A 23,841-nucleotide genomic window follows, 5' to 3' on the forward strand; every position below is an offset into this window, starting at 1 on the left:
CTGCATAATACCCTCCAGGTGGTATGACAACTTTCCACTTCAAGCTTAATCCTTCCTAGCACAAAAAGGACATGCTAATTTTCTACTTACCATTGTTAAAACTAACACTAAATGTTCCTGTAACTAAATAATAATAATTTATCTCGTTTCTAATCCTTACTTTACACATTTGACAAGAGTCTGTGGTGCTGCTACCATCAGCAACAGTCTTGGTGACACCATCCCCACAGCCACATTTTGTGCTGGGTTCCCTTAACCCCCCAAATGAGCGATGGCTGTAATGCAGACTGTGTGGCCTTCAGTGAAAGCCACTCCATGCACTTTCAGTGAGAGTTTTTAGCATTTGCAAGGTTTTTTCTGCAAGGAAAAGAAAGAGACCCCCCCCCTCCACACACACAAGGGGCTGTCCATAAATTACATAACACATTTTTTGGTTTTTTTCAAGACCTACCCATCCCCTTGTAGCACTGAAACAAAAAGTAAAATTAAGAAATTAAGCCCCCTCCTCCTCTTAATGGTTAAATAATTTATGGTCAGCCCCAACCATGGAAACCCTGAGATTTAGCCGAGGTCTCTAAAGGCTGGGTTTGTGGGCGGCAGGATTGTGCGGGGCACGGTGGCAGTGTTCCCCCGTGCACCTGGCAGAGACGAGCCCCAGGAGCTGCTGCAAGCGCAGCCCAGCCAATATAGCAGGGACTGGGGAGGAGGGAGCTGATCAGCGGGAGCTCCCGAAGCTCCCAGCGCGGATCCGGGGCGGGCCGGGGGAAGATGGCAGCTGCCGCAGAAGCCATCGCCTTGCGCCTGGCCCGGCAGGAGGAGGAGATCCGCTGGTTAACAGCCGAGATCGGCCGCCTGAAGGAGCCGGAACCGGAGCGCGGCCCGGGCAGCAGCAGCGCAGAGCTGCACAGGCTGAGGGCGGAGAACGAGAAGCTGCGCTACAGGCTCCTGCACCTCCGGCGCAGCCTGACAGCTGAGCTGGGCCGCGGGGAGCAGCGGCGGCCGGGCCCCGCAGGAGGCGGGAAGGTAGCGCGCGGGGCAGAGGTAGACCCCCGAGCCAGCCCCGTGCTTAGCCCTGGGTGCCGGGCAGGGGCCTGCCTGGCATGTGGCGCGTGGAAGCGATGGGGCTGGGGCAGCCCGTGGGGCTGGGCTGGGCGGCTGTAGGGCAGGCGGCTTTGCGGTCTTCCATCGTAGTGGGCGGCCTGGCAGCTGTAGAGGCTCAGTGACATGAGCACCAGCAGCTATCACTCAGTCCCCCAAGACTCTTTAAAATTTCCCTTGTTTTAGTTTGGGTCACTTTAAGGTCCCCTCAAGCGATTTCAACGTTTTCTTTTGACAAGTGCTGAAATGCTGGCGTGGCCATTATGTGGAGGTGGAGAGTGGCTCCTTAAGCCTGCATTGAACATGAGTTGGTGCCAGGAACTTCTTCCTTTTTTTAAAATGAACTAATATTTGCTTAGTGTTTGTGGCTTGGTCTGTGCTTTGAAAACGTGAGATGCTGTACAGGCACTAAGTATCCTTCAGCAAACAGGTGTAGTGCCTTGCTGGATTAGGGCAAACAGTCTGCTACTCAATCCAGGTAGAACGGGGGGTTATTTGGTAGGTTGGAGGAACATACTAGAAGAAGTGGCAGGTGTTGATACAAGCTGTATCCATAAGGAGAGTTTACCTGCCTTTTGTTCAGGTTCACAACTTGTATCTTCTGTTGGCTGCCCTGCATGATTCTACATCCTCAGGTAGCAGTAGTTGCCAATTATTGGTGATACTGGAGTTAGTGACTTCTTTAGGATAAGGACCTTTCCATAGTGATTCACATTTCTGTGATTTTGAGACTAAATTACTGCAACATGTTTTTCATGCACTTATTCTTTACAATCACTCAAACTTCAGCAGGGACAGACTGTAGCAATCCATTTGTGTTGTTGCAGAGAGCAGATTACACAGGAGCTCAAATAGCTGTACTAGCTCTCAATGAATTTCCAGATAGAATTGAAATATAGAGCCTTAAATAGGTTACAACCTGGTTACCTCATTGATATCCTTCTCTCTTTATGATTAAGTGATCATATTAGATGTTCAGAGGCCTCAGCTGACATCAGAGCTTTGCTGTCCAAACGTGTAGTAATAGACTTTGCTCATTCCCAAAGGGTTTTTACATCCTAAAACAGACTAGAGGGTGGGAGGGAAACTAGATGCAGAGAGGTGAAATGACTAGCTCAAGGTCACACAGCCAGTCAGTAGCACAACTGGAAATAAAACCCTTGTCCTGAGTGTAAGTCCATTACCCTACATTCTGGACCACAATACCTCTCTATAGTCAGCTTGTTTTCAGTGTGGTCTGAGTGTGGAACTGGTTTCTTTTGTTCTCTCACCAAAGCCTGATTTTGTTGCTCTTCAGACTTTTTTGTTCTCTAGTCTTTTTCCTGGGAGGATTTTCTTGATATGTTGTAGCAGTGAGAAAATTCCAGAGGATTTGGAAAGATTCTATCTCTTGGACACTGGGCCTGTTATTTTCCTGGACCAGTGGACATACACCCAGAACATTGTATAGAAAGGCACAGTTTTTATTTATTTGTTACAAAGAGTCTGATGATGGGCTAAAAAAGTCATGGGGTGTATCCTATCAGAAGAAATTGAAAGACAATGTCCCTGTTCTGAATATGCTTTCATTGCTGTATATCTATCTAAATCATGTGCCTGCCATGGAATGTCCCAGTAAACATAGTGGTATAACTTTTTTTTTTTTTTTTTTGTTAAAAGAATACCTCCAATGCAGGCCTGACTGGTGCCCAAAATAAGAATAAAAAGGAGAAGAAAAAAGAAAATGAAGTTGTGAATGGGCTTAGGAATGAGGTAAGCAGATATTTTATAGTGCGCAAAAGAAGAGTCTTCACTAGGTTCAGGGCTGGTCCTCCCCTTTGTCACACCTTGTGCCTCATAAGTAAGGCTGCGAGTCTGTCACGGATTCCATGACCTCCATGACTTCTGCAGCGACTGGTGCTGGCTCAGGGGAGGGAGAATTCTAGCAACTGGCTAAGACTTGCACACATTCTTAATTTTACACACTCACTAGTCCAGGGGAGGGCAAACTACAGCCCACGGGCCGGATCCCGCCCATCAGGATTGCCAGCCCCGTGACGCAGCAAGGCTAAGGCAGGCTCCCTGCCTGCCCTGGCCCTGCTCCACTCCTGCAAGCGGCTGGCTCCTGGGGATGGGGGAGGCAGAAGGCTCCGTGCGCTGCCCTTGCTTGCAGCTCACATTGGCTGGGAACAGGGAACTGTGGCCAATGGGAGCTTCGGGGGCGCTACCCTTGCCTGTGGGTACCACACAACAGAGCCCCCTGCCCCACACCATCCCCTGGAGCCACTGCTGGACATGTTGGCCATTTCCAGGAGCGGCATGGGGCCAGGGCAGGCAAGGAGCCTGCCTTAGCCCCTCTGTGTGCCACTGCCACCCCAGAGCTGCTCGAGGTAAGTGGTGCTGGGCTGCATCCTGAACCCTTCCTGCACCCCACACCTCCAGCCTCCCGCCCTGAGCCCCTTGTTGCATCCCACACCCCTCCTGCATCCCAACCCTCTGTCCTGATCTCCTTCCTGCACACCACACCCCCTCCTACACCGCACGCTCCCACCTGCACCCAACCCCCCCTGCCCCGGTCTTGCATACAATTTTCCCACCCAGATGTGGCCCTCGGGCCAAAAAGTTTGCCCACCCCTGCACTAGTCCCATTGAATTCAGTAGTATTACTTACAGTGTATAAAGTTAAGCATGTGCAAAGCTGTTATTTTCAAGATAAGGGTTGAAATGCATATTCTTGTCAATATTGACCAAGAGTCAGAAAAGTTTCATCAGCTATAGATGTGGCAAGAGGATTTCAGCAGCTGAGAGTGATATTGTGGGGGAGTGGTATTTGGTGAGCAAGAATACAGGGGAATGCTTAGTGGGGGTGCAGACAGAGACTCCCCATCCCTCCAGGATAGCCCTGGTGAGGATTGGATTTTAGAATATTTCAATATTAATCTGTGTAACAAACTTGAAATTGGCCATGATAGTTATTACCTGTTATAGTTATTGGCCATGATAGTTATTACACCTGACACTTTGGGGGTTGGAAGTGTTTATGAATGTACCTATGTATTTATTTATCTTTCAGAAGCACGTGGAGATACCAACCAAGATCAGATGTTGTATAAACACATAGTAAATTAACCTGCCATTTGTGTTCTCTTTTTTAAAAATAGTTTTGTGACTGCTTTGTGTGGTTCTTACAGCTGCAGTGTGAGCCAAGCTTCATAGATGACAGGCTGAAGCTTTATGAAACACTGAAAAAAGAACATGATGCCTTGCTTGCTTACAGAGCAGCCAACCAGAGCAAGTCTATAAAAGTGATTCTGACTGATGGTAAAGTCATTGAAGGGGAATCTTGGAAAACAACACCATATCAGTTGGCTGCAGGAATTAGGTAAACTGCAGGTGTGAATGTGTTTTAATAAATAGTGGGCCCCCCCCCCCCTTGGAGGTAGTTGATGATATAGGGTCACTGAGTGGATGACTGGCTCTCTTTTTATTTATTTATTTTTTAAATATTTCCTTTGCCTTCCTTTCATTGTGAAAGCATTGATGCAAGTGGACTTAATGCAGAAATCACTGGATGTGGTTCTTTGGCCTTTGTTTTACAGAAGGTCAGACAAGACGATCATAATGGTTTCTTCTAGCTTTAAAATCCAATGAAACTGTCAGCAATTAACTCTGACTTGAAATTCAATCCTAAATAATGATAGAATATGGGATTATTATTCAGTAAGCAGAGTTCTCATCCTCCCTTAACCTCCAAATCCTTCCTTCAGGAGAGAGTAAGTCATCATATGGTTTAAAGTCTGTAACTCAAAAGTGAACCAAGTTTGAAAATGTTTTAAGTCTATAGAGGCCAAAGGGCCAGATTTTGAAGGTTATTCAGGTGCCTGAAAATATAGACAAGTGCCTCGTAGGATTTTCAGGAACACCTGGGCAGCTAAATGCCTTTTAAAAATCTGGCTCCAAATGCCTTTGATACGCATATTTATTACTTTTATTTGTTAGTCGAGGACTGGCTGATAATACAGTAATAGCCACAGTGAATGGTGAATTGTGGGATCTGGATCGTCCATTGGAGGGAGATTGTTCGCTGGAGCTGCTTACATTTGATAATGAAGAAGCTCAGGCAGTAAGTAAACTGACTCTTGATTTTACTTGATTAAAGAAACTAATATCTTGAAAAGAAATCTCCCTTTTATTGTCTTGGTTTTCTTTTTTAATAAAAATCCTGAACATTAGTAGTCCTCGGTATAGTTCAATATATTGAACACAACAAAATTATTGTTAAATGATTAGTCAAGTGACAAATAATTGTGACTTGACCAGGTATATTTGATATATATAATGTGCTATTTCAAAAGGGAATTTATGGATAAACACAAATTTTTAGACTCCTTTCTTTCTCCCTTTTTTAGCTAATGTGTAGAAGTTGACTGAAAACAAAACAAAAATTACCTAGATTTGTATGTTAAGTTCAATGCAGCTTTGTGTTTTAAAAATGTCTCTGATATATGTTGTGGATGAAGCATCCAAGGGTTTGACCCTGGGAGAACAGTGGTAGTTAAGGTTGCTTAACATCTCAAAAGATCAGGTCCTAAATGTGTTAACATGTGGGGAATCTTATACTTTATACAGAAATCTCATCCTTATACAGAATTTGATCTGTGAATAAAATATGCCTGCCTGAGCCTGCAGCACTTCAGTAACTTCAGGCATGTGTGTATCTCACTCAGTGGAACTATGTGCATAAAGTTATGTACCTAAGTTATTGTGGAGTAGGGGCTGAAGGCCCCAATTCTGCAAAGATTTAAGAATGTGCTTAACTTTATGCACTGAATAGTCTCATTGATTACCATATAGGACTAATCACAGTGCATAAAGGTAAGTCCGTGAATAGGTCTTTGTGGGATTGAAGCCTAAACTCAAAACAGTTCAAAAGCTAAAAAACTTGTCATTGTGTAAGTGTCTCTGTCAAATGTCCTCAGATAATGTGCATAATGGCATTTATAATAGTCAGATTGCTGTGTATGTGATCATTATTTGGGTAGAAATTAAAGTTTAGGTGGCCAGAAATCAGCCTATTTTATGAATGAACAAAACACAAAATTGTTGTGGCTGAATCACACCAGAAGTCTAATCACTAAGCAAATTAGAATAAAACAGGGCCACAATGGTGCAGCTACCATCATGTTGTTGAACCAGCATTTATCAGATACAGTTATTCGAATCTACATTAATCAGCTAATACAGTAGAAATAAAGACAGAAACAGCATTTCCTGCTTAGAATTTAAATATCGTGGCTTCATTTCAACACTTTTCTTCGACAGAAATGCCTTGCTTTTTTAAAAATTACGTAACACCAAGAAGTCATTGTCCTGTGACCTGCTTTTCTGACTTATTATTCATTTATAGGTTTACTGGCATTCAAGTGCTCACATCCTTGGAGAGGCCATGGAAAGTTATTATGGAGGCTGTTTGTGCTATGGGCCACCTATTGAGAATGGATTTTATTATGATATGTACATTGAAGACAGGTAAAATGTCACAGATGTCTGTCTGTAAACATTTTGATTTTGACTTCAGTACTTCAGGCTTAGTTATGCTGAATCAGGTTTTTACCCGCATATTAAAAAGAAAGTAAAGTGGATCCATTTTTTTTATTTAAAACTGACAGGTTAGTCTTCTCTTCATGGCAACTTTTGGAAGAAATAGTTATTTCTGAAGTTTATTCCTATCAGACTTCTCCTTAAGACTTACAGTTGCTGAATGTTTTGTGGCAGAAAGTAGAACTGTGGGATAAAATTTTCTAAGGTGTCTAAGTCACCTAAGGCTCATAACTTTTCGGAGTGGTAGCCATGTTAGTCTGTGTCAGCAAAAAGTGCCACAAGTACTCCTTATTCTTTAGGTGCATAGGCCCTCAAGTGTCTGTCACTTTTGAAAATGGGCCTTAAGTCTTCAATGAGTTTCAATTAAACTTTATCTCTTATGTCACGTTTGAAAATGGGACTTCTGCTCCCAAGTTACGTAGGTGTTTACCCATTGTCTAATCATTGTTTGCAGTTATATCATTCCGTGTGCTTTCTAGCTCTCCGCTGTGTGTATATATATAGCCAGGCAAAACTGAGAACTGAAATCTGTTTTCTCTGTCCTCATCTGAAAGGGGGATAGCGTTGAATCTTTTGCACAGAAAACTCTTCTTCTTCCATTAATTTGACAGGAGTTTGAGTTAAGTGTGATTATTATTGGCTTTTTTGTTTTGTTTTTTAAAGCCTGACTAAATGTCAGATGCTTAGGTCTCTTGGGCCTGAGAAATTGTAGTGTAGACATTTGGGCCCTGGGACCCTGTGATGGGGAGGGTCTCAGAGCTTGGGCTCCAGCCTGAGCACGAACGTCTACACAGCAATTTTTCAGCACCACAGCCTGAGCCAGCTGACCCATGCCAGCTGTGGCCATGACGTGAGGCTTTTATCCCCAGTGTAGACTTATCCTAATGCATTCAGGTGCCATGAAGATGGGATCAGTAAAAATAAATAGGACAATTTTATATAACAGTATATATTCTTTTGAGGCCCCAATCCTGCAACACTTATGCATGTGTTTAACTACTACAGCGAGTAGCCCATTGATTTTCAATGGGACTTCTAACAATAATAAAGTTAAGCATTTGTTTGCAGGATGGGGGCCTGAATGCATAGTTATATTAAACTAAAGGAACCATTGTAGTGATTAAATCAAAGGAGTCCACTCTCCTTACAAAAAAGGAAGTAAATGAATATGGTTTCCCAATGGCATTTGAGGGTAATAAATTGTCCTACTAAACTTTTTTGTTATTTAAAAGTATAGTAACTTTTCTCTATTTTTTTTTTTTGTTTAGAGGTGTATCTAGTACAGAATATCCTACATTGGAGAACATGTGTAAAAATATCATAAAAGAGAAGCAGCCTTTTGAAAGATTAGAAGTCAGTAAGGAGATCCTACTGGATATGTTTAAGGTAATTCTTTGGAGCTACTATAAAACTTGGAGAAATGAGCATGTAAAAATGATTTTTAAAATAGAATTTTAATTCATTTGGATAATATTATGATTTATGACTTTTCTTTGTCCATCTGTACAACGGGTATTATTTACCAGTCTCTTGGTAGTATTATGTTTTTAATATTTTGTAAAAGCACTTTGAGGTACTTTGATGGAAAGACACTACACATAATCAGTATACACCCAAACAGATTAGCTATATCTGTCTGATTGTCCTGTCTTCCCTGTATGTTTTATATCACTGTCTTCTTCTGGAAGGAATGTCAGGCTTTCTCTGCTATGTATGATTATGTCACTCTTTTTAGTACAGGGGTTCTCAAACTAGGGGTCGGGACTCAATGGGTGGTGAGGTTATTACATGGGGGGTTGCAAGCTGTCAGCCTCCACCACTGCTTTGCCTCCAGCATTTATAATGGTGTGAAATATATAAAAAAGTGTTTGTTTTTAATTTATTTGGGGGGGTGAGGTGTCACACTTAGAGGCTTGCTATGTGAAAGGGGTCACTAGTACAAAAGTAGGAGAACCACTGCTTTAGTAGTTTTAGTGCCTTCTAGTGACTCAAATATGAGTGCCTCCATTATACCAGAATGTCATTGTAGTTGTTGATTTTAATGAAGTTCTAGTTCCAAATATCTGTTTTTTCTCCCCCATATAGTATAATAAGTTTAAATGTCGTATCCTGAATGAGAAAGTTAACACGCCGACTACCACAGTATACAGGTAAAAATATACAAGAATACATATATTATTTCATTGCTTTAAATAACTATACACTGTACTTTTATAATTTATACACTGTACTTTTATAATCAGACAGTAGGAATTTGGGCAGACTTCATCTAAATTGAAGGAAGAAATTTTTTTCTCTACATTTATTAAACTAACATCCCAGACTTCGTGAAGGTTCCCTTTTTTTTAACTAGGGCTCTGATCCTACAGATACCTGTGCACATACTTAACTTTAAGCACATGAATAGTCCCGCTGAAGTCAATGCTTAAAGTTAAGCACATATGCAGGATTGAGGCCTAGATTTGAAGTTAGTGTTTGTGCATAATTGTATCTTGTCTTCAGGTGGATGACACACGCTTCTCAGAATTACCTCTTGTCTTCATTGGTAGACAAGGGCAGCATGCCCACCCTTGTAATTGCCTCCCATCTGAGGGAGAAGAATAAAACATATAGTCGCAAGTGGAATTTGAGCCCACTATCAGTAACATTAACTGCTAGCATGGTGTTGGATGTGAATCCTGTCCAGCTGGGGTTGTGGAAGGGAAAGTTGGCTGGAAAATGGCAAAACTTTTTTTTTTTTTGTCAATTTTGTTAAGATGAAAACTTCCTGACCAGCTTTCGTGGGAGAGTGTATAAGCCACAGGATGTCCTCGATCAGTGGCTCTCAACCTTTCCAGACTACTGTATCCCTTTCAGGAGTCTGATTGGTCTTGTGTACCTCCTAGTTTCAGCTCACTTAAAAACTACTTGCTTACAAAATCAGACATAAAAATATAAGTTTCACAGCATACTATTACTGAGAAATTGCATACTTTCTCATTTTTACCATATAATTGTAAAAATAAATCAATTGGAATATAAATATTGTACTGTACACTAAAATGAAAGTACATAGAGCAGTATAAACAAGTGATTGTATGAAATTTTAGTTTGTACTGACTTCACTACTGCTTTTAGGTAACCTGTTGTAAAAGGAGGCAAATATTTAGATGAGCTGATGTACCCCCTGGAAGATCTCTGTGTACTCCTAGGGGTACGTGTACCCCTGGTTTAGAACCACTATCCTATATGGCATCATTAGGTAGTTGAGGGTAGGTGCTGAGTATTGCCCAAGAGTCTGCTCCCTATGACTCAAGTGAAAACCACTTTGCAGTACTGGGTCCTAGTATATTTTTGAGACTAGCGAAATTACTGAGAAATTCATGCTGCACAATTGCATGTAAAACACACCTCATAAATTTCTGACCACTTACGTATAATTATTGTATTAGTAGATGTATGCTAGTCACCATAACTTTTTCTTGTACATTATTACTGATTATATTTTAAAGTGTTGTAAAATTTTAGGAATAAAATGGTTTATGTCTGAATTATTTTGTTGTAGGTGTGGTCCATTGATTGATCTTTGCAGGGGCCCACATGTGAGACACACTGGAAAAATTAAAGCCTTTAAGATTTTTAAGGTAAGAGTAGAAATTTGATAAGCTTTCAAAGCTAACTAGAGCAGGGGCAAGACTGAATTATACTGATGTGTGTGTTAGAGGGTTTTGATTTTTGGTTTCCTCCCGCCCTCCCCCCTCCTCCCCCTGAAATGCCATAGACTGGGGTCTACTATGTCCTTTTTTTTTTTTTTCCCCTTGATTGTCACACCATCAAAGCCATCCTTAACGTTTCCCCCCCTACGCTCACCCCAAGTAAAATTACTGATTACTCTCCTTCTGTCCTCCCTGCTCCCCCAAAATTAACTGACTCTTGTCCATCCTGATTGCGCTCAGCTCTGTAGTGGTGTAAATGAACAGGATCAACTCATTCTTATAGATTATTAGTGTAGCCATTTGTTCACAAAGTAAGGGAACGTCCATGTTTATTGGTACAGAAAACAGTGTTTTGCTCTGTCTCTTCTTTATTTTTAGATCCCATTAACTTGGCCATCTGCTGGCCAGTTAAGCTGATGAAACTGACACATGTGCATCTCAAGACCACCCCTGGTCTGCTACCACATGTTGTCCCCATACCCTCTGTCAAGCCCCCAGTGAGCACACTGTTGAGCTTGTCTCCCTTGCACACCACAAGATTCCTGTAGAGTGGGTGACCACAGGACCTAAAGTTATATTTTTTCCAAACCTGGAATGCTTGCCCTGGGTGACTTGGAGGTAGTGGCGGCTCCAGGCCCCAGCACCCCAAGCGCGTGCTTGGGGTGGCAAGCCGCAGGCGGCGCTCTGCCAGTGCTGCGAGGGTGGCAGGCAGGCTGCCTTTGGCGGCTTGCCTGCGGAGGATCCGCTGGTCCCTCTGCTTCAGAGGACCTCCCACAGGCGTGCCTGCGGAGGGTCTGCTGGTCCCGCAGCTTCGGAGGACGCCTGCGGGAGGTCCACCGAAGCCACGAGACCAGCGGACCCTCCGCAGGCAAGCTTCCGAAGGCAGCCTGTCTGCCGTGCTTGGGACAGCAAAATGCCTAGAGCCGCCCCTGCTTGAAGGGGACTGTAAATAATGTGTAACCTGTAGGAAAAATCAGTGACAAGCATCTGTTTATATCTTCTTATGTTTTCAAGGCTATCTTTTTCAAGGAGACAGTCTAGAAATTATTTTTCTAAATGAAAACTGAGAATCCTTCATGTTTCCAGGCCCCACAATGCATGGAGCTTACATGACTGCTAATGCTGGGTTAGCTTTCTGTACCTGAAAGTACTGCTTCTTTAAAGTGACATTCTGCACAAAAGAACCAGAATTAACTTGTGCAGATGCTTCTGGTAATTAGATAATATAAGTTACTGGCAACCATTAATTGGTTAATTAGTGGTCAGAGTCCTTGATCTCCTTTAAACATTCAGCATCCTTTTGTTCAGTTAACTTTGTGCTTGAGATCTGTGGTGCTGTTGTATTTAAATATTCAGATTAAGTGTTCAATCCTCAAAACAGTATCTGTATTTGACTTGGAAAACGAGTTATTTTTACGTTTTCTACTGTCTTACTGTATCATGTGAAGTTTACATTCATCTGTAATGTAATGACATGATACAAGTTAAAATAACATGGCCAAGTACAACAAATGCATGATTAGAACAATTTATTTATTTATTTTTATGCATGCTGTGTTACTATTTCAACAAAAAAGCAGTGCATACGTTTAACTGCAAGTATCTTTGTCGTTTAAACCAATATTGGATGACTTGTCAATTCTTTTCCCAAGAAGCAGTGAGATACAGTAATTGGATTGGTTTAGCATTTATTCTTCCCCTGCAACTGTTTGTATAATGTTTTTTAAAAATGTTTTTTTTTTTTAACATCAGAATTCTTCTACATATTGGGAGGGAAAGGCTGACATGGAAACATTGCAGAGAATCTATGGAATCTCCTTCCCTGATAACAAAATGATGAAAGAATGGGAAAAATTCCAAGAGGAAGCCAGAAATCGGGATCATAGGAAAATTGGAAAGGTAGGTACTGTCGATATTTTTATTACTTTTTTAAAGGACGTTGTCCTGATGATTAATCCAAAATATATTTCTTTCTCCCCAAAAGACCCTCTGAAAACTGAGTACTATTAGCCACCCCCAAATGATAGCTAAAATTAGTTGGGTGATCCATTAACAAAACTAAGAGGCTGATTTTTGCCATTGCAGATATTAAGGGTTCTTCATAAAAATGTAGGAATTAGAGATGACTAGTTAGGCCACTTAGTCTATCCCTCTGTTCCACATGGGTTGTCTAATGTTGATTTTCTTCCACTACTTCCCTTCTAACTATTCCGTGGTCTAATGGGTCTTGTTTTTTGTTTCCTGATATTCATCTTAAATCTTCCTTTACTTAATTTAATGCTGTTACTCCTATTTATTCTCCCTTGGACCACCCTAAATAATTGTTCTTTCTCCTTAGTGTTCAAACTCTCCTCTTTCCCCTCCCCACATACCCACCTGTGGTTGCCTTCTAGCTAGCCTATACATGCATAATTATTTTAATCTCAGAAATCATTCCTTCTCTTGCCATATCATCCCTCCAGTTTTCTGTTTCCTGCTTACTTTTTGAATCAGCATGGGATTAAAACTGACAAGATCCCTGTTCTCTGAATCTCCCAGATGACAGATTAATCTCCTAATATCTAAAATGTAAATCAGAAAATAAAATGTGAAGCAACTATTTGATGACTTAGGTGCACATATATGCTACGAATAATTGAACTCATTAATATATTAATCTGAAACTTGTTAACTGAGAAGTATACACGCACTGAGTCTCCATAAATCCTTGCCCAAGCTGACTCGCTCCTCTCTTGTTTGTACTCAACCTTGCCTAAATTCTAGCCTGTAAACTCAAGGCATGGACCTGACTAACTATGTTAGGAACCTAATACACTAGTGAGAATTGTACAGATAATAAACATGATCTGTGTTTGATCACATTTCATATTAGGATTCCATTTATAAAAGTTTACAGGGGTTAATAAAATATCAGTAGATGTCATAAGTATGTTCCAGGAATGAGTCCTATGTGTGTTACAGATGGTTATAAGCACATCAATAGAAGTTGTTATAACTATATAAGCCACATATTGACTTGTTGGAGACTCTAACAATAAAGTAACCAAGCATTACAACATCTTGGTCGCTTATTAACCCTTTATAAACTGAATCTTAATATGAAGTATGATTTTTTTGTTCAGTATGTATTTACATTTATTTCTTTCCCAGTTAAAAATGGATGAACTGGTGTAACATGATACATAGGATACTAACAGAGGTTCTCCAAAGAAAATGTACAGTACTAGACCCCACTCTTATGCCTACATTCTTAGCACAGGGCTTTGACAAAATTTCTACTTTCTCAAAATCCTGGGCCATTAAACCATCTCACCAATGAGTGGTGTCTGTCTGCCAAATGACTTTTTTCCTGCACTAGTGGGTAGGAGTATTTTAAGGGCTCAGATTTTTGAGGAAATGTGAGATTAGTCAGTCACACATATTGAGATGGGTCTCTAGTGTCACATGCCTTCTGAAAATCAGAATTACTGGTAAATTATTTTCTCCACATTTTTAATCTTGTTCTCTTCTGTAGTTCTGATTGCTACATTCTAAAAATATCATTCACTGTCTCTGACAAGGAGTCTTAACGCTCTCAATTTAAAAATAGTGATTTGAACTGGAAAAAACATTCATGGATACAATTTAAGTGGGCTTACTGAATTCTACATTTGTTTGTACAGGAGCAAGAACTTTTCTTCTTCCATGATCTAAGTCCAGGAAGCTGTTTTTTCCTCCCCAAAGGTGCCTTTCTTTATAACACACTCATGGATTTTATACGAGTAAGTGGGCATGTCTTAAAATTTCTAATCAACATAATTAAACATTTTTCCTTTCTCTTGAAGATGTTACTTTTTTCAGACTGGCCTTAACTCAAATGACACATTTTTGAGGTCCCTTCCAGCCCTACATTTCTATGATTCTTATTGATCCAACTATTGCATTAAGGCACTCCCACACAAAAAAATGTGCTCTATGTATATATTTGTGTACAGATATACTGAAACTTTAGTGAGGTTATATGGGATAACTGCAGGAAGAATTTGACCTTAATTTTTTTTTTTTTTTTGCTAATTATTAAATCACAATACATTTATAACTTGATTGCAGTCATCTAACCCTTACACATGTGATCCCCTTGACTTCAACAAAGATCTATTGTAAGTAAGGGTTGCAGGATCAGGTTTTAACTCTATGTAAAGCATACTCTCTATAACTTTTGTTTTGGCTGCATCACCTTTTGGATTTGTTTTCTAGGAGGAGTATCACAGGCGTAATTTTACTGAAGTAATATCACCTAACATCTACAACAGTAAACTCTGGGAATCATCAGGTCACTGGCAGCACTACAGTGAAAACATGTTCTCATTTGATGTTGAGAAGGAAACATTTGCCCTTAAGCCCATGAACTGTCCAGGACATTGGTTTGTATTATCTTTCCTGTTTTCCTATTTGTGAAGGTAATGTTTTGAGGCTTAGGGAAATTATATTAACTTCAGTGCATTACTATATTATAGTAAAACTTATACAGTAGACAACACTTACAGGGCAATCAGCTGTCCTCAGCGCCTGTCCCAAGGTATGTTTAGAGAGGTTGAGTACAGTTCTGCCTCTGTTTATTAAATACATGTTTAGGGGGGAAAAAAGATATAATTTGCAACTCACTTGGGTTTTTTTTTGCAGTTTGTTTAAAATTTACATTGGATAGGGATGGGATGAACTCATGGCTAGAGAGTAAGACAGGGTGCTGGAAACCACTGAGTTTAACTTTGGCTCCAACAGGGACTTGGTTCTGTGGTCTTTGTCAAGTCACTTTTTTTTCTGTGGCTCATTTTCACTATCTGTATAATGGTTGCTATACTTGCCTACCTTTCAGGGGTGTGGAGAGAATTAGTGGTAGATTCTTGAAAAGTGTTATGTAACTGATAACCTGTTTATCTTGGTTTTTTCTTTGACTGGCCTAAGCTGATTTAGTTCAAAATGAATCTTTTATCTTGGGCCTTGTGGAAGATATTAGCATGTAAAAGAAGTCAAAGACTATTGGGTATAAGTTTTTCCTGCCTAAATATACTTTATCTCTTCCAGCTTGATGTTCGCTCATCGCCCACGCTCATGGAGGGAAATGCCTATTAGACTTGCAGACTTTGGGGTTCTTCATAGAAATGAACTCTCGGGGACTTTGAGTGGTTTGACTCGAGTCAGGCGTTTCCAACAGGATGATGCACACATCTTTTGCACTATGGAACAGGTGAAGAACTTTTCAGCCTTGATCTTCTCTTGGCGTGTTATTGTGTAGCTTAAGTGCATCATTTGTTGCTTTTATTTCATCCCTATTGCTAGGTTGTGTCCTTCTAATTCATCTGGGATTCAGTATGTCTTAGATTTCTATATAATTGCTTAAGTCAGTATGCTATCATGCTTAGTGTCTACATCAGAAATTGTCAACAGTATAATGCCCTGATGTTTTATTAAGTTTTCCTTTTAGGGCATAAATGTTTATTTGCAAAGGAGAACAATAAGTATTTGAGACGTTACTGACTGTGGGTTATTGAGTAGGCCTACCTGGAGTTGTATATCTACAGGAAAACATCCTATACAGGATCTTACTTTAACATATCTTGACACAGGGATATTGAGGTAATAATGACAGTCCCAAGAGATCAAATAACCAGGAAAAAAGTAATATATCATGAAAAGTGGTATACCAGTTAAAAAGGTGGTATATCATGGCGATGTTCTCCACTTAACTATGCTGAGTAGTATTTTATTCCATGAATGATCCCAAAGATTTCAGTGGGGAGTAAATTAATACACTGTGTGAGAGAGAGTGGTAGAACCTGACCTCAAAATCCCAAGCCTACAAAACATGCTTCTGATTCAGAAAAAATAAAGCAAGCCTGATTACAGTGATAAAACAATAGTAATGATCAACCAGTTCTCCTTGACAGCATTTTGATGTTCTGTTTGTCAGTTGATTTGTGTTGCTTAAATTTCAGATTGAGGAAGAAATGAAAGGCTGTCTGAACTTTTTAAAGTCAGTTTATGCAGTGTTTGGTTTTACCTTTCAATTGCATCTTTCTACAAGACCTGAAAACTTCCTAGGAGAAGTAGAGATCTGGGACCACGCAGAAAAGGTAACGCAGGAAGGTACTTAATACTTCCATTCACAGAAATTTAATGCATTTTAATATGGCCAAATGTAAATGTATCCATCTCAGAAAAAGAATGTAGGCCATACTTACAGGATATGGGACTCTTTTTCCTAGGAAGCAGTGACTCTGAAAAAGACTTGTAGGTCCTGGTGGATAATCAGCTGAACATGAACTCCCAACAGAGTTAATGTCATCCTGGGATGCATAAACAGAAGAATCTTGAGTAGGAGTAGAGAGGTTGTTTTGCCTCTATCTTTAGCACTGGTGTGACTACTACTGGGATACTGTGTCCCATGTGGTGCCCACAATTTAAGGAAGATAAAGGAAAAATTGAAGAGTGTTCAGAGAAGAGCCATAAGAACATTTAAAGGATTAGAAAACATGCTTTAGAATGGTGATGGGCAAACTGCAGCATCTGGGCCGCAGGTTGCCCACCACTGATTTAGAGACTCGAGCTCAGTTTGTTTAGTTTGAAGAGGTGGTTAAGGAGTGACCGGGTTACAGTCTTCAAGTATCTACATGGGGAAAACGTTAAATAATGTGTTCTTCAGTCTAGCGGAGAAAGGCATAACACGATCCAGTGGCTGGAAGTTGAAGATAGATGCATTCAGGATGGAAATAAGGCATAATATTTTTTAAAGTGAGTAATTAACCATTGGAAGAATGTATAAAGGATCATGGTGGATTTTCCACTGCCAATTTTGAAATCAAGATTAGATGTTTTTCTAAAATATATGCTCTAAGAATTATTTTGGAGGAATTTCTATGGCTACATTACACAAGAGGTCAGACTAGATGATCACAATGGTCCTTTCTGGCCCTGCAATCTGTGAAATATGCAACTGTCTAATGTCCAGTCTTGCAAACCTTCATGGGCAGCTTTGGTAGGACTTTGTTAAAGAAATACAATTTTTAAAAAAACTGTAATGTTTATACTACTTCTTTTTGATTTTTATATTTAGCAATTACAAAACAGTTTGAATGACTTTGGAGAGCCTTGGAAGTTGAATCCAGGAGATGGCGCATTTTATGGTCCTAAGGTTAGTAAATCGGTGCAGTTCTGCAATGAAGCTCTAATGCAGCTTTGTAGGTGCATAATAGAGTAACCAAAAAACCTGTATATAGTAACTAAGGCATTTCCTTTGCAGATTGATATTAAAATCAAAGATGCTATTGGCAGGTACCATCAGTGTGCTACCATCCAACTTGACTTCCAGCTACCAATCAGATTTAATCTTACTTATGTTGGGTAAGTGCTTGAATTCTTAATCTGTCAACTATATGACAGACAATTTTTTTACTTTCACTGTTTGTAGCACCCATTAAAAATGAGTTAACCAAAAGCAGTTTAATTATTTACTGGCCTTTGGACAAGCTGCTGACCTACCACTAAATGCCTAGGTGCATTAGTGGGGAAAGACATCCCCAGCAGTGGAAATAAGTACTTGGAATGGGCCCTGAGTGGAGGATTTTCCCCCTGATTTTAGTAGTATGTTCAACTGCTCAGTTTCAGTGTAAATGTAAATGAGCAGAAAAAATTGATAACTTGTCTGTCTGGTCTGCTCTTCCTGAAGAGAACTGAGTGCATCTGACCTTAGGTAGCCTTTGAGGAAACTTATTTGGGACAGACACGCTATAGTCCGATGCCTCACTGAACACATTAAGTTTACACATTAAATTATCAGCACCTTGCAGGATTGCGGTCGTGACACAGTCACAATTTTAAAGTAAAGATCAGATCAGCTGGGTTATCTTTGATGGAGGTGCATAAATCATACATGAACAATTCTTTCAAGATGGGAAATACCATTTTTGGTTTCCAACTTGAGAGAAGAACACTTCCTTGTTGAATAAACAAATTTGTGATAGTCATGTTGTCCTTGGACAAGTACTTCCATTAGTTTTCTGTTTTTCTGGTTTGCCACATTTGATTGTAATTTCTCTCTCCTGACTTTTTTAAATAAAAAAGCAGGATCTTTGTTTTGGATTTGATCTGCTCTTGCTACTTATTTGTCATCTGAAGTCCCAATTGTTTATTTTTCACAGCATGATAATCCTCACAGAAACCAAAGGATTGAAGTTTCAGATGGGAAGTAAGCGGTAGGAACAGGGGAGATCCTAATGAAGATAATATTTTAATGTAAATATCAGTAAAAATGAGTAGAAAGAAGTATATCAGAGATGAAGATATATAGATGTGGACCTGAGTCATAGAGCTGGAATCTGAATCCAAGTTCACAGTGGTTTACAAAACCAGGGTTTTCTTTTGTGCCCATTTCTCATTATACGTAGGCAGGATTATTTCAAACTGCTTTAGCCATCAGTTATTTCCTGAATGTCAGTATGTCACAGTAAACTTGGAGTTAAAGCTGTTGGATTTCATGCCATTAATAACTTGCTAATATTTAATATTTTATTAATATAAAAAGCAAAGTAGAAGATGGAAAAATGACAGTAAGCTTATATGTGCGCTGATTAAGGTAAATGTCTTAATTTTCTTTCTCTCTGATTTTCTTTCTTTGCAGTAAGGATAGTGATGATAAGAAAAGGCCAGTGATCATTCATAGAGCTATTTTGGGCTCAGTGGAGAGAATGATAGCTATTCTAGCAGAAAATTATGGAGGAAAATGGTATGTGACACATGTACAGTACTAAGAAACAATTAGGCTCATAGCTTGAAAATACAGAAACTTCCTAATAGCCAACACAAGACTCTTAGCAAAAGTAGCACAGGCAACACAACCAAAAGGTGTAATGTCTCATTAAGGCCTGAGTGCCATAAAATCATTAATATAATGGTTCATTATATTAAAATATTAAGATTACTGTATACAGTAGACAAACTCAAACAACATAATTGTAGACTAAAATAAAAGATTAGAAATTCAGTTTTAATTATTTCAGATTATAATAAAACTAGTACAGTAAGACCATATTATTAATATGGCAGTTTAAATGTTCGCAGAATACATTTTATTGACCCTTCATTATTTAGCTTGCAGATTCATTTTTTATACTTCTATGGCTGTGGTACATATATAGATCCATAAATTAGAGAGTCTTAACATATAAATAGTGAAAGCTGCTCCCTTATTCATGATTAATATCTGAAAGATAGCTTCTTCATGAATTGATAAAGAAGTACCATTGAATGGAGGGGGGCAGAAAGGGAACAGCTCTCACTCATGAACGCACAGTCCATCTATTATTTTAAAAGTATAAAATAAAGGAAAACGGATCGTGTGAAAAATTAAAATGCAGTCTAGTTATGAAACCAACTTTGAAAGGAACAAGAGATGAAAGTTGTGTATATATCTTCATGCCCTGTGGGTTTGTATCCTGAGCTCATTCAAGGGATTCCAGACTTTTATCTAAGCTAGTTGGGTACTAAAGTCACAAGCAGGAGTGCAAAACCGAAGGGTGGTGGTGTCACTAGGATATTTCCTTCAGAGAACAATACCTACAAGTGATTTCCCTTTACACCATAATATGAACTGACTCCAAAGCAACCTGAAAATGTTGATTGTTATACGGTAACGTTTTCTCTTTTTTTTTTTAACAACATTAACACGAAAGTAAATTTAAACTTAAATTAGTAACCTCTTTCCATATTTTTTCTATTGTTCTAAGGAACAGTGGTGCATATAATATTCTGTAGTGTCTAAAGGTCATCCACTATTTAGAGACAATTAGCCACAACAGAGGTGGATTGAATTCATGACATTTATTTTAGTTTTAACAGTAAATTTCAGGGCTTCTGTTTGTTTAACCCAGCTCCAAAATTATTCATTAATATATTATGTTCTAGGTCAGGGTACTCAACCTTTTGCTTTCTGAGGCCCCACCAACATGCTGTAAAACCACCGTGGCCCAGCTTTGCCTCAACAGCTGTTTCTCTGCATACGTAAGCCAGGGCTGGCCTTACGGGGTAGCAATCAGAGCAATTGCTCAGGCTTTGGCTTCAGCCCCACATAGTGGGGCTTGGGGCCCTGGGCTTCAGTCTCATGCGGTGGGGCTTTGGCTTTCCGCACTGGGCCCCAGCAAGTCTGACTCTGTCCCTGCTTGGCAGACACCCTAAAACCTTCTCGCAGCCCCCCAGGGGGCTCAGGAACTGCTATTCTAAATGAATTGGGCAGGATAAAGATCATGCCTTAGCCTAGATGTCTGATTAAACTTTAAAATTAAATATTTTTGAAAATTATTCAGCTACTCTTAGGACATATAAACATTGGTATGAATGGAAGGTATGTGTTTTGTGTATGTGTATATACAACATATTTTTTATATAATTTTTATTTTTGTTACATTTGCCAGGCCTTTCTGGCTCTCTCCTTGCCAAGTCATGGTTGTCCCTGTGGGCCCTACTTGTGAAAAATATGCTCAGCAGGTAAGAGTAGACTTCCTTTAAAAAATAGGAATAAATTTTATTTTATAATCTATTGGATAACCTATAATTCCATCCTAGAACAGAAACATGTAACTCTTAGGAAATATAGACATGCTTGACAGAGATGAAAGCATTATTGTCGTAGTGTTTATTACTTTATAAAATTGTCATGAATCTAAGATGGGGACATGTAATTCCTAAACAAAATCATTCTTTTGGGCTTTCTTGCTGCTTAGGCTTCAGTAATTCTCTAGTTTTAAAAAAATAACAGAGTAGCCATCTTGAATATTGTAATCAGTGTTTTATTATAAAGATGTCTGTTAAGCTCACGGAATAAATTTGCCCCAGTCCTGCCAAGTACATAAATTTTGTATAATTTTCTGAAGTGAATAGTCTCTATGATTTTAATGGAACTCCTCGCAAGAGCATAAATGCTTTGAACAATCAGCATCATGATCTCTGGTGATATATACGCACACTGTAATATTAATGAAACTTTAACTTTCTTTTAGGTTTGCTGTGAATTTTTTGAAGCAGGATTTATGGCTGATGTTGATCTAGATCACAGCTGCACATTAAACAAGAAAATAAGAAATGCACAGCTTGCACAGTATAATTTTATTTTAGGTAATTGTGTATTTAGGTTTCTGATCATTGTATAAGTGTTTTTCTTTTTTAAATTTTGGTTATAATCTTCTAATGCCGGCATAGAATTTGATTTTATATTAAATTTCATAATGTAAGCAGGAGACTAAATAGGTTTTTAGCCAGTTAGTTAAAGCAGAGTTTCTTTTCACATATTAAAAAAATAAAAAAGAGTAAAGGAATAGGTATGAGTTTAAAATAGTTTTATGTTTAAATGGTAGGGCATACCTTCTTGAATGTGTGGAAAAGACTAAGATATGGGGCTGGAGTGATGACCAGCATTGGTCCCAATGAATTTTTCTGTAGTAGTTATTTTACTCTTCAAAAGTTACAAGCTTGCTGCAGATCCATTAATGTCTTTCTGCAATATTCCTCTTGCAGTGGTTGGAGAAAAGGAAAAAGCAAATAATGCTGTCAATGTGCGAACAAGAGACAATAAGGTTCATGGAGAGATTTTGGTAACGTCTGCCATTGAAAAACTAAAGAAACTGAAGAAATCACATGCTTTATTTGCAGAGGAAGAATTCTGAAATAGCTGCTAACTGGGAGCCATGTTAACTCTAAATGAAGCTGATTATTTTTCCTCCTCTCTCTAATACCATTGTGCTTACTTGCAAGGTCTTTGAATTAATGCACAAAAATGGAGCTGATGTGGGTGCTTTGGGGATAGTGTGAAGGACAGACGCAAACCTTGGCTCCTCAAGCAATCACATGAATCCATAGCAACTGGAAAATTCCATTTAGAAAATAAACCTACACCTATGCTACAAAATGTATTGTTCCAGCTATATAAATAAAGCTGGAGCTCTATTAAAGTAGTCAAGAGAAAAACACTGGAAAGTGTACTTGCTGCTACTGCTAAAAAAAAAAACTTAATCAGATAGTCAAAAGTAGCTATGTAACTTACTTGTCTGGCATCAGAAACTTGGCAGCTTGTAGATGAAATTAAAATGCTCCTCCATATATTTGTTTTGACATCAGTTTTCTCAAATATTTTTGTTTGGGCATGGCTAGTTCCTACTGGACTAATGTCTTCAGGCCACACACGTATTGGTACTATTGTAAGTCTCAGCAGCAAAGACAAGCACTGAATGGGCATTAAGACAATAACCACTTATTTCAAAGGTGACCACCTAGAGAGAGGTTGAATTATACTGTCTGAGCAATGTAGGAAATGTAGGTTGTTGGCTGTAGGGTTCTTGTTCTTTGAATACATGGAAAACCTCCATTTACAGTGCTGTAAACTTGGCTCCTTTCACAAGTACAAATTCAGTTTTAAAAGACTTTAAAAAAAACAAAACAAAACCACCCCTCCATAGAATGTATTGTGGTGTTTCTGCTTTGTTTGGGATATGGGCACTAGAACAATATGTTGAAAAATCTGTTACATGTAAATTTCCTTAATTATTTTATCTCTATAACACAGTTTATTGGAAACATCAGCCTAAGTGTATGTTGAATCTAAATTTGTACTTTTAATTGCTCCATTTTGTAATTAGATAAAAAAGTTTACTGTTCCTGGCAGTTGAAATAAATCTTAAATACAACAATCTGTTTTGAGACGTTTATTCTCTGTACAAGTCTAATGATCTTATTTCTTTTTTTTTTTTTTTATACAGTTGTTTCAGTAATATGGCTTGTCTAATTTTTGTTCAACTTGATGATACTAAATTGCACTAAACCAATTGTCTGAAGCAATCTAAATTAGGTACACTTATTTACATAATTAGTTACTTAACATCTTAAAAAATGAAGCAGAAAGTAGGATTTAATGTATAAGTTTTTTACTTAAACAGAAAATTCAAAGTTAATATTAACCTTCTGTGTGACATTTGTGCACCTTTGAGTCTACTCTTTGGGCCCAGTCCTGGGAATCCTTGAAAATGCAAAATTACCTATACTAATCTGGCCCTTGAAGAGCAGGACATAATTTCATCTGTTTAGAAAGAGTCAGTGCCTTGCAGTAGCACAGGTGTATGACAGTGATGTTGTGCTACAACTGGAGAAGAAGCAGCCCTAATAGAGTACAGTATCACAAAAAGATATAATTAATTTTACAGCATTCAAAAATGTTTTACATTACAGATGGGAAGACATGATTTGTGTCATGAAAAGTTTACAATTTAATTTCAGTATGATGCAGTAAATGACACTTTTTTTATTTAATCAAAAAAGTACGTAATACTGACATTAGTATGAAGCATAGTTTAAAACCTGTGGAATTTGCTGTGTTCAAATTGATGTTATAAAAATATTACTAAGCAAATATATGAAGTGGTATTTTGGAAATATCATTCATCTGTAA

General features: G+C 38.9%; 1 protein-coding gene across 3 annotated transcripts; it reads left to right on the plus strand.

The window, feature by feature from the left end:
- Window positions 1–732: 732 nt before the first annotated feature.
- On the plus strand, window positions 733–23,086 carry TARS3 (threonyl-tRNA synthetase 3). Of its 3 annotated transcripts, XM_050967936.1 has the most exons (19): window positions 734–1,023; window positions 2,758–2,850; window positions 4,269–4,459; window positions 5,077–5,200; window positions 6,485–6,606; window positions 7,947–8,064; window positions 8,764–8,828; window positions 10,223–10,301; window positions 12,126–12,272; window positions 14,036–14,134; window positions 14,610–14,776; window positions 15,438–15,600; window positions 16,349–16,486; window positions 17,467–17,544; window positions 17,653–17,753; window positions 19,030–19,134; window positions 20,819–20,891; window positions 21,404–21,518; window positions 21,918–23,086. In XM_050967936.1, exons 1-19 carry the CDS (start codon window positions 769–771, stop codon window positions 22,064–22,066), a joined length of 2,382 nt encoding a protein of 793 aa, XP_050823893.1. In that variant the 5' UTR covers window positions 734–768; the 3' UTR covers window positions 22,067–23,086. The 3 variants fall into 3 exon arrangements, 2 of the variants coding, with proteins under 2 accessions (XP_050823893.1, XP_050823894.1); XR_007776330.1 differs by lacking the exons at window positions 19,030–19,134; window positions 21,918–23,086 and adding an exon at window positions 18,934–18,984 and having other exon boundaries at window positions 733–1,023; window positions 21,404–21,429; XM_050967937.1 differs by lacking the exon at window positions 14,036–14,134.
- Window positions 23,087–23,841: the final 755 nt, after the last annotated feature.

Source organism: Gopherus flavomarginatus, chromosome 9, assembly GCF_025201925.1.
Source record: "Gopherus flavomarginatus isolate rGopFla2 chromosome 9, rGopFla2.mat.asm, whole genome shotgun sequence".
In the NCBI taxonomy this organism is placed as follows: Eukaryota; Metazoa; Chordata; order Testudines; family Testudinidae; genus Gopherus; species Gopherus flavomarginatus.